The sequence below is a fragment of the Gymnoscopelus microlampas genome (genome assembly GCF_963454915.1).
Source record: "Gymnoscopelus microlampas genome assembly, chromosome: 9".
Lineage (NCBI taxonomy): Eukaryota > Metazoa > Chordata > Actinopteri > Myctophiformes > Myctophidae > Gymnoscopelus > Gymnoscopelus microlampas.
Genome location: NC_139946.1, coordinates 7,764,151 through 7,775,118, shown reverse-complemented (window position 1 = coordinate 7,775,118; position 10,968 = coordinate 7,764,151). Strand labels below are relative to the sequence as shown.

General features: G+C 41.3%; 1 protein-coding gene across 2 annotated transcripts in view; it reads left to right on the top strand.

The window, feature by feature from the left end:
- LOC311051717 (disks large homolog 4-like) overlaps positions 1 to 8,496 on the top strand; it is a 127,959-nt gene extending 119,463 nt beyond the window's left edge. For both annotated transcript variants that reach the window (XM_084066325.1, XM_084066324.1), the window contains 6 exons: positions 90 to 140; positions 504 to 605; positions 1,042 to 1,214; positions 1,835 to 1,944; positions 3,386 to 3,477; positions 5,385 to 8,496. In XM_084066325.1, coding sequence (XP_083922451.1) covers positions 90 to 140; positions 504 to 605; positions 1,042 to 1,214; positions 1,835 to 1,944; positions 3,386 to 3,477; positions 5,385 to 5,491 — 635 coding nt within the window. In that variant the 3' untranslated portion in view covers positions 5,492 to 8,496. The remainder of the gene's footprint in view (positions 1 to 89; positions 141 to 503; positions 606 to 1,041; positions 1,215 to 1,834; positions 1,945 to 3,385; positions 3,478 to 5,384) is intronic.
- Positions 8,497 to 10,968: the final 2,472 nt, after the last annotated feature.

Sequence of the window (10,968 nt, the reverse complement as noted above, 5' to 3'; positions counted from 1 at the left end):
ACGGGGTAGTTAATACAGTACAAGTGCCATTCATTCTGCTCTCTGTGGCTCTAAATCTGTCCTTGATCTCTCTAATCTCATCCAATCAGCCGGCCAAGAGGAGGTCTTCCTGACCTACCAGCCTGTCACACAACAAGAAGGTCAGTGACATTGCTGCCCTGATTTAAGGCTTTTGTGACAAGTAGTGCTTATTTGATTGTTGGTTTTAAATAACTAGTCACCAGCTTTTTGAGTGCACAACAAGCCACTGAAATCCATGCATGAATAATAAACGTTACTTAAGTCAGTGAACTACTACACAAAACTTAGTTAGTTTGTTGATTGGTACAGTATATGTTTTATGTATTTGTAATTCATCAATTCTAGTTTGTATGATGCTGATTGAGCATTCTGAATGTAATAAATGTGTGTGTGTGTGTGTGTGTGTGTGTGTGTGTGTGTGTGTGTGTGTGTGTGTGTGTGTGTGTGTGTGTGTGTGTGTGTGTGTGTGTGTGTGTGTCTAGTGAGCTACACGCGGCCTGTCATCGTGCTGGGACCAATGAAAGATCGAATAAACGATGACCTCATCTCTGAGTTTCCTGAAAAGTTTGGCTCCTGTGTCCCGCGTGAGTTCAGAATTGTTGGCTGCATTTCAAAGAATCCATTTCCAAATAGCGATCTGTTCAGGCCACTATGTGTGAAGCCAAGATGAGACATTTTTCAACGGGTGACTTGTACTATTATGCATCCCCAAATAAATGTACTTCAGCCTATCCTAGGAAGGACACACAGGCTGGCACACAAGATGCTGCTTGGATTTGATTTGACTTACTACATTTCGAAACCTGAAAATAAAAGTATTTTATATGAAAGATTATTCAGAATGATGTGTCACACAGCGGAAAATAGCAGATCTACAAGCTTGTAGATCTGCTTCGTCAATTTTCAATGTTTGTCAATTTTCAATGCTGTCCTAAAATGTTGATGTCCTCACGAGTATAGTAATACAAACGTGTGTGTGTGTGTGTGTGTGTGTGTGTGTGTGTGTGTGTGTGTGTGTAGATACAACGCGGCCACGGCGAGACTATGAGGTGGATGCTAGAGACTACCACTTCATGGCCTCCAGGGAGCTCATGGAGAGAGAGATCCAAGAACACAAGTTCATCGAGGCTGGACAGTACAACAGTCACCTGTATGGGACCAGCATACAGTCTGTTAAAGAGGTCGCTGACAAGGTGAGAGAAACACTGATACTATAGGGTTATTATTACTATTAATTTTTCATTCGTTTTTATTTTCATTTTCGTTTTGACGTTTTGTTTTCAGTTTAATTTTTGTAAATTTGTTTAGATTCGTTTTTTTTGTTTTTGAAGAGGCTTAGTTTTAGTATAGTTTTTATTAGTGTTGGTGTTACTTTTAGTTTTTTATTGTATTATCACGGATGAGACTCAAAAATGTTTGTGAAAATATTAGGCTTATCGCTTATGTATGAAATATTGACAAAGACTAAGGACATTTTCGCTATGATTTTAGTTTTGTAATCACAATACCAAGTTAGTTATCATGTAAAATGTATAGTTAACTATAATAACCCTGTGATAAACACAGATGCTAAGAAATATATATATTTTTTAAATGTATGCTGATTAGAAAACGACTGGAAGTCCTTTTTCGTAAAGTAGAAACAAAACAAGCACAACTCAGTCCATTCTAACAACAAGTTTACTGGGTGCACGGCTCAACATGACTCAATGTATAAAACAGTGTACCGTGCTTTGGCGTCCGTGTATGCCTAAGCCTAAGCCTTAAATTTGCATGTGATCTCTGTGTGCGTCCATGTGTGTCTCCCATGTAGGGTAAACACTGCATACTGGACGTGTCAGGGAATGCTATAAAACGTCTCCAGATGGCAGGCCTCCATCCCATCGCTATCTTCATCAAACCACGCAGCGTTGACAACATCCTGTGAGTAACAATACAACATCCTGTAGTAGCAGTGGTTCTCAACCTTTTCTGGATCAGGGCCCAGGCACGTGCACACATGGACATCAAAGGGGGCTCAAGACCCTGCCCTTTTACCTGTCTGCAAAAAGTGTCCTCTCTCCATACCATGGTCTGCAGCATTTACTCTGGTGAAAGAAATGTAAATGCCCACTTTCCACGGGATACCCGAAAGCAGCATTAAAAAGAATTGCCTTTTCCAAACTCTCCTGAACTTGAATGCTGTGTTAATGAAAGAATGAAAGAAAAGCCCTCTGAGTAGAAATCCCTGCCGTATGTCGCATCTCTGACTTAATAACTGCAACTGAAAATTCCGCTTTGATAACCATTAATCCTACTGGATTGTATGTGGACACATTTTTTCATGACAAGTACTGTATAAATGTTACGTCCCTAATAGGTGGTCTAGGGGATAAGGGACAATTACAAATACCCAATGACAGATTTGAACAGAAACGGAAATGGAGAGTGAATTCAGTGGTTTACTTTGAAGTGCATAGAGTTGACAAATAAAGCCAACTTAACAAACACAGGGAAAAGGAACAACCTAAATAAAGTAAAGAGTTAACCTCATCAAAGATAAACAAAAACCTCCCTACTCTAACAACAAACAGAAATTACAATGGGTGGCACACCTCTATGCTAGTGTGAATAAACAGAAACGTACCTACGTGCAGTAATGTACAGGTTACCTGTACCCGGAACTAAAGCTACCCTTCCCTGTACCAACAAAAGTCTTAAATGACACAATTTAAAAGGATTACCTTGAACCAAGAGAGCAACAGGTCTGTCTCAGAGACTCCAGAGGAGGTACGGCACGGGAGAAACACGGCTGCACACAGGTGAATTATGGCTAGAAGTGATAGGTGAAACGATGACTGGAGGACCAACCGGTGTTGAGAGGCGGAGTTGAATGCTGATTGAATGATGAATGACGAGTGCATGGACTGGACCTGGGAATGAATGATAGACAAGAGGACAAAAACAGGGAGAAGAAAACAGAAAACAGCAGTACACGTAACAATAAACCTAGTGTTAATTTAAAATGAGATATCCCTCCATATCTGGCTAGGAATGTCAAAAGAATTTTGCCAGCGACCTAAGTTGCCACACTGATGTGCCCTTTTGGACATTGCAGCCCCTGCCCCTCTAAATTCTGTATCTCCCCTGTCTTAGCTCAGTGGTAAAATGTCAGTAGGCCTACTTGTGTAGGAGACCTGGGTTTAAATCCCTGGTAGGACATGAAGGTTACATAGTGTAGCTTTATACTTGTGTAACGTCCCATTGATTTGTGTCTTGCACTGATGACGACCTGCACTGGTCCCTATACTTACCAGTTCTCTCTCTGTGTGTCTGTCTGTCTGTCTGTCTGTCTGTCTGTCTCTCTCTCTCTCTCTCACTCCAGTGAGATGAACAAACGTGTTTCTGAGGAGCAGGGAAGGAAGACCTACGACAGAGCTGTCAAACTGGAGCAACAGTTCACAGACTCCTTCACTGGTTAGTCGCACGCACGCACGCACGCACGCACGCACGCACTTTACTGAGCCCTTAAATGGGCTTAAAACACAAATTAATGGTTAAGTTACAGTGCGTATTTATACACAGAGTCCACTGAGTGGCGCCAAAGATAACATCTGAGAGAGCAGACTGGTCAGAACCAGCTGCATGGGGAGTTATTCATAAGACACAGTGGGAACTGAATTTCAGCTCACACAATATTTGGTCCATTCATTGAAATGTCCATAACCTCTGTAAAGGCAAGACACACAATCAGCAAAGTTACACTTTCTGTACATAAATATATACACTTGTTGATTATTTAAAACTTATTTAAGTGTTTAACACATTCCATGCCAGAGGTTAATCTCATAATGTACTCACCAGTGCCAACGTTTTATTGTTGTTTTTTTTGTTTTTTTCACGTCGCCATAGACCTTGTTAAAATCCTTAAGATTGAGCTCTGCACTGTTTGTAAACATCGCGGAGATCTGCCTGGTTCGACCAGTGAAAACCACGTGTCAAACGGTGCCTCCATGTTGTAGTTAGAACGGTTTATGTTAAACAGTGATCAGCGAGGAGAAAAACTACAAAGAGAAAATGGCGTTTCAGTTTCGTCATTAGAACGGAGGCTGACGGGATCGGCAAAACCGGATCCCGAATAATTCCGTTTCCGGTGGTGTTACAATGAAATGTGCCGTATCGAAAATTGAAAAAAGTGCAATGTGAACTTTTTTTCGAAAAAAAGAAAAAAGCACCAGTTGGCATAGATCTCCGCGACTGGCACGTGGCGGCTTTAAATAGGTTCGCGTAGATCTACGCGACTGGCACTCAATGTGTTAATGATGACCATTTGAATGGTCATCTTTTTTTTTCTGCCTTTATTAATTAAGTCAGTGAGAGAAAGTCAGTAAAAAAGGAGAGAGAAGGGGAGTGACATGCAGCAAATGGTTTGCCTTGCCCTAGCCCTAGAATGGCTTTGATATTACATACATTTCATGTAATCCATATACACGGCCATACATCACCCCTATGCCCTCCTGTGTCAGTGAGTCATCGCGGCGGCATTCAAAGTTGTAATCGCTGTGTGTGTACTCAACCAACAATTAATTGCTGTGATTTAGGGCTCAGCAATTGTCCTCTAGTTTCATATCCATTTGAAAATTCTGGCAGAAAACATGTGCAACAGAGGTGTGATTAATTACCCTGCACCATTGGCAACGCACCTGTCAATTGTGTGCCCATACGAAGTTTTCATATGTTCAGTCCAGCAATCATTTCGGGTCCCGTTGGGTGTGAGAATGTGCTCTGTGTGAAGTTTGTGGAAAAGTGGAGATATTTTACTAAACACACGTTTTCCCCATAACTTTGAAATGGATATGAAACTAGAGGACAATTGCTGACCCCAAGTCACAGCAATTCATTATTGGGTGAGTACACACACAGCGCTACAACTTTTAATGCCACCACAATGACTCACTGACACAGGAGGGCATAGGGGTGATGTATGGCTGACTGTGTATATAGAATACATGAAATGTATGTATGGAATATCACAGCCATTCTAGGGCTATCCCGGCCCTGGAGTCAAACTAGGGACTCGCTGTCAGGCATTAGAGCCCATGTAGTACACACCCTAACCATTCGGCTATCAGGTCACTCACCCCACCATCTAAATCTTAAAATGATTGATAGTATAAGATTGATCAGATTGCATCATTATTAAGTCAAAGTATTATACTGTACTACCTCTAGGAAGAATGACTATCTATGATGAATTCCAGGTAGTGATCTTTACCCACATGATACCTTACTCTCTATTTCCTCTTTCTCTCTTTCTCACTCCCCCGTCTATATCCTCTCTTCATCTTCTTCTCCCTCTGTCTCTTGCCTGTGTTTCCGTGTAGCTATGGTCCAGGGCTCCTCTCTAGAGGAGGTGTATTCACAGGTGAAGCAGATTGTTGAGGAGCAGTCTGGCCCCTACATCTGGGTTCCCACCAAGGAGCGTCTCTGAGCGGCTCACGTGCGCACGCATACACACGTACACACACACACACACACACACACACACACACACACACACACACACTCACACACACACAGGCACAGACACGCAGATGCACATGTAATACTCTTTCATCACTGGCTTTTCTGATTTATTCAAATTTGCCATTCAACTGACCTGCACTCTCTGTCGCACTCACACATACCCACAAACATTCACACACACACATTCACACGCACAAGTACTTACACAAGCACACACACTCAAACAAGGCTGGAACTATCTCGGACTGCTGCTTCCTGGAATGGGAGGGGCTAATGTCTGTCAAGCAGCCTATTGGTGGATTCTTTCTACGGCTCAGTTCCTTAATGTTTAAGGTAGTGGTTCAAAATCGAGGAAACATGCACCATTATCTGATTTTGTTTCTTTGTTATGATTATTGTTGTTGTCGTCGTTGTTTTCATATTAATGAAGGGTAATGCATTCATGTATGGGTTTGTAACAATAATAATGTCACCAAGAGGCAGACTTTTGCACGCTGTAGCTTTAAGAGCATGTTTTTGGGACAAAAATCTTGATTTCCCTCCCGGTCTGTCTTTTCTCATTGCATCACTCCTTTTAGATCTTCCCTCTCTTTTTTTGTATCTCTCTCTCTCTCTCTCTCTCTCTCTCTCTCTCTCTCTCTCTCTCTCTCTCTCTCTGTCTCTCAGCATCTCTCATTCTCTTTTTTTCTCTTTTCTTCTCATGTCCATCCCTCCCGCAGACAGTCTGTAGGCTATAGATATGTGGTAAAGCCACCAGGATGCCCAGACATTTATTACTGAGAGCCAAAGCAAAGCTGTATAGTATAGTACAACTGCAGCTGGGAAATGTAGCACGGATTATTACTAGCATTTTAGGTTTTGTTTTAGGAATGCCCGTTACCATGTTTTGTAACGAGCAGAAATTCTCAATAAAACCTTGATTAATGAATTAGGTTGCATCAAAATACAAATACAGAATATCCTTTCACTCCGCAAACCCTTTGGAGAAACTTGAATAGAGGGCATATTTGTTGATCTCAACAACCCTATATAGACTGGATATCTCTACAGTTGTTCAGTGCTAGTCTTATAGTTTATTACGTTAATCTACCACAGGTTTTCAATCTGGGTCCCCAAAGCTTAAAGCCTAATTTATACAAATGTGTCCTAATTAAAGGCGAAATTTAACCGACATACAAGCGTCACATTCGCGTTGTGAGCTTGTATGTCGGCTTGTAGGTCGGCCATTTTGGCTATTCAACGCGTGACACCGTCGTCCGACAAAGTATGAATCGGATTTAAGAAAAGGGGTCTGCATTACCCAAATGCTGGGCTGTGACTCTATCCCACAGACGTCTACCTTCCTTCAACATCTTCGCCTGTCCTCCTCCCTTTCCCTCCATCCCACTCCTCCATCTCTCTCCAGGTTCATAGTGTGGCTTTAGTTTCAGCTCTCCAGCACAATAAGAAGCTCTGTATTATCTTCATCATTGCTATCATCATCATCATTATAGCGTCCCTCTTACTGTAGCTTACAGAACAGGGCCAGCTGTCTAAAAGCATCTGAGTGTGACAGTGTCAAAAACGTCGCTAGCAATCTTAGTATTCCTATGGGCATGTGTCACGGTCCGCTACTCTCATTTCTCTGTCCGAAAACTCACCCGAATCAACGACAACATTTTAAGTTATGTCAACTGGTAATGTGGCTGTCCGTCATGCTGGTGTGCCAGGGTTGAATGAATGAATAAAGGCATCTGTGGTGGTCGTTTAGGCGGAGGAATTGTGGGCGTCAGCCTGGAGAGAGACTCACCTTTTGCCTTGCTAGCATGAATGACACATAGTACATTCACATCGTTTAAGACAATCTCTGTCCACAAGCTTATAGTTTGACATGCTCAATTGCTTTTTGGTAAACCTGGACATTGTATGGGAACCCTCGCTACTACCGCAGTCCACTTCCTGTCTCTCCACCCTCCCCCTGGCAGCTCTTCCAACCTGACTGGAGACCAGCGACATGCAGATGACGGGTTCTTTCAGCTAAAGAGTTCTGGACTTGGACGACTTGACCCATTCAGTCCAGGGACGCATCTCTGTCATTTTAGACTTTCTTTGGCTATTCAAAAACGACAGATATACAATTTGTGCAAATCTTTGAATGTATGTTTTTTAAAGCGGACATTTGTAACTCAAATCTTTGCTTCTGGGGGGTTCCTGGATCAAAATATTTGACCAATGTTCGCCTAAAACAATATATATATATATTTAAAGATTTGCACAAATGTTCAAGATTTTTTTTTTTTTAAATAGCAGCTCTACAAGCTCATAGTGCGGCACTCGGTGCCACGCTATGAGCTTGTAGATCTGCTATTTTTTTGAATAGCCAAATAAATCTTAAAATGACACAGATGCGTTCCCGGTCTTAATGGGTCATGTGGATAATCTTTACAGAATATTCTATGTTTGTGCGCAAAGGCTTCCTGGAATTAATCAATAGATAAAGTGGTGCTGTCAGAGGACAGAACTAGTGACTCTGTATGTCCCTGGCTGTATGTCAGTGAAGGCTAATTTATGCTTTGGCGGGAAAGTGTCGAGCAACGTCACAAAACACTTTTTTTCGACTAAGCATAAATTTGCCTTAAGCCAGGGGCCCAAGCCACTGTCTGCTAGAGTAAAGCACTGATGCAAAGACTCTATTGTACACACAGATGGATCTATATATAACATATAATATTTATCCCCGCTCTTAACTGCCTATTTTGGTACTAAATAAAAGTCTTTATTGAGATTTATTGAAAAACCTTTACCGATTACCAGAAATAATAATTATGTTTGCATTGTGGAACCTGTATGAATGTGAATATTCTATAACTACTGTAAATATGAATATATTTTCCTTTACTTTCACCTCTACTGCTGTTTCCACTGGTCTCTGTTGCTGTCTGATGTGGTCATTCCCTTTAGTAATGCCTGTCACCATGTCGGGCTGGTTAAATAAACAAGAATAACGAAAACACTTCAAGTTCAAAAGTAGCAAGAATAGCACTCCTTGTCATACTTATCAAACACAATTATCATCAATAATAATATTTCCTTTGTTTTGGGGCTTTTTATATATTTTTACCGGTATATCTCCATTCATGTGTCTGCGCTCGCACGCACACTCTCACTCGTCTCTTTCATCACTGCAGCACCATTTAAGATCATAACTGTGACAGCAACAACAAGTGTCATCCGTGCTAACATGTGTGAAACATTACAAGATGAGGAAACCGAGATCATGTTAACACATTACTGACATTGACTCTATCACATTCCTAAGCCTTTCCAACGCTCGCACGCACATACACACACACACACACACACACACACACACACACACACTATCCTGTCAAACCAGTTGATCATTCTTCTTCCAGTAAACTGTCAGACTGCATTAATTAGATTAGGTTTACAGCGGTCAAATTTGGGCGACATTAAACCTGACACCACAGGTTTCACACTTCCCAGTCTGCACGACATCACCTGACCCATTATCATCTACAAGAGCAGCTAACGGCCAGACATGCTGGCGACTGTTCAAGAAGCACTTCCAACCTGTCAAGAGTGTCAGAAGTGTTACGCTGAAGTTAAACTGGGATAGTAATGTGAATGACACCAAGCGGAAGTAATCCAGTTGAGTACAGCAAAGCATCAGTATCATGACATTATCATGGTCAGTATCATGTTAGCATCATGGTCAGTATCATGGTCAGCATCATGACAGTATCATGACAGTATCATGGTCAGTATCATGACAGTATCATGGTCAGTATCATGGTCAGTATCATGACAGTATCATGGTCAGTATCATGGTCAGCATCATGTCAGTATCATGTCAATATCATGTCAGTATCATGTCACCATCATGGCTAGTATAATTTCAGTATCATGGTCAGTATATCATTTCAGTATCATTTCAGCCTCATGGTCGGTGTCAGAATCAGTATCATGTCAGTTGGAGGAACTGTAGTATTAATCTAGTTAAAACCTTCTGCTCCCACACACAGAATTCAGACATTTACTTATCTCTGCGTATATCAAATTCAAATGATTGTCAAGGTAAAATAATGGTATCTGCCAGATGCCACAATCTATTGTGTCACTATCTATCTGCTCTCAATCCATACTCCTCATACGCTGAGTTAACTTGCCGGTGCCCATCGAAAACAGATTCATGCGATTCAAATGCTCTACTATCTGAGCTACTCTACCCCCATGTCTAAACCATGGGTACGCCTTTGCACTTATTAACCAAAATCTCTTTGATGCACACGCTATCTAGTTTGAAAGCATTGAATGGGATAATGGTGGCATCTCTCTCTTAGAGCCCACTAAAGGTTAGAAAATGTTGCTCTTTTCGAATACCTGAAGTATAAAATAGGGCTTAATTGGTATACGTTTCGTGTAGATCTCCAAAGTAACTAGTACCTAAAGTTTTCAAATAATTGTAGAGGAGTAAAAAGGTGCAATATTTGCCTCTGAGAAAGTACCTCAAAACTCAAAACAGCATGGAATGTGTATTTTTTGCTGCTTTTCTTTCTGAGCCACTCATTAACCAAAAGCTATTTGCACCATTTTATGCATCAATCACAAACCTTCTAGTCTGAAAGCGTTGAATGGGTGAAATGGGGTCATCTTTCTCGCCTGCAAAATTTTAGCCATGATTTTGTCTGCCCACTCTTAACACCGGTAAAAGTGCAGGCCTGTGAGTGAAATCAGCTATACGTATTTGTTTGTCGTGCACTGACATGTCACATTTTGACAGGAACTAATTAGGGCATGAGGAAGAAGACCAAAATATAATAGATCACTGGTGTTGGATGACAAGAAAAACAACTACATTTGCCAACATGTAACGTTATAGCCCCTCTCTCTGGCCATCTTTCTTCATCTCGAACATCAAGATGATTATCTACTTTTAGCAGTAGGTTGACACGGAACAGCATGGCCCATTTCCAGCACAGATCAGATCAGATCAAACAAATCAAACCAATTTGAACTGATCTTATGAAATGCATGATTCTGGTGTTAAAGGGATAGTTCACCCCAAAATGACTTTTTTCTATCGATTAGTCACCCCATGGAGACTTGAATTCATGGATATTTTTTTATTTTTTGTCGCATTCCTAAGCCAATAATTTGACGACCGGTTCCGGTAGGAGACACAAAGAGTCTCCTTTGTGTCTCCTGTCGGAACCGCTGCATACGGGCCCGCTGGTCATACATACCGGCCCGCTGCATACGGCCCGCTGGTAAAAGTGTGATTTGGATGACGTGTATGTTGCATTTAGGTGGGAAATGCTATAGCTGTTTGTGATATACCTGTTTGAGCTCCATATAATTAAACAAAATTATATCTGGTGTTATATAAACACCAACATAGAAGTAAGCTGACAATGATTAATAAGTCAAAAATAATTAGTT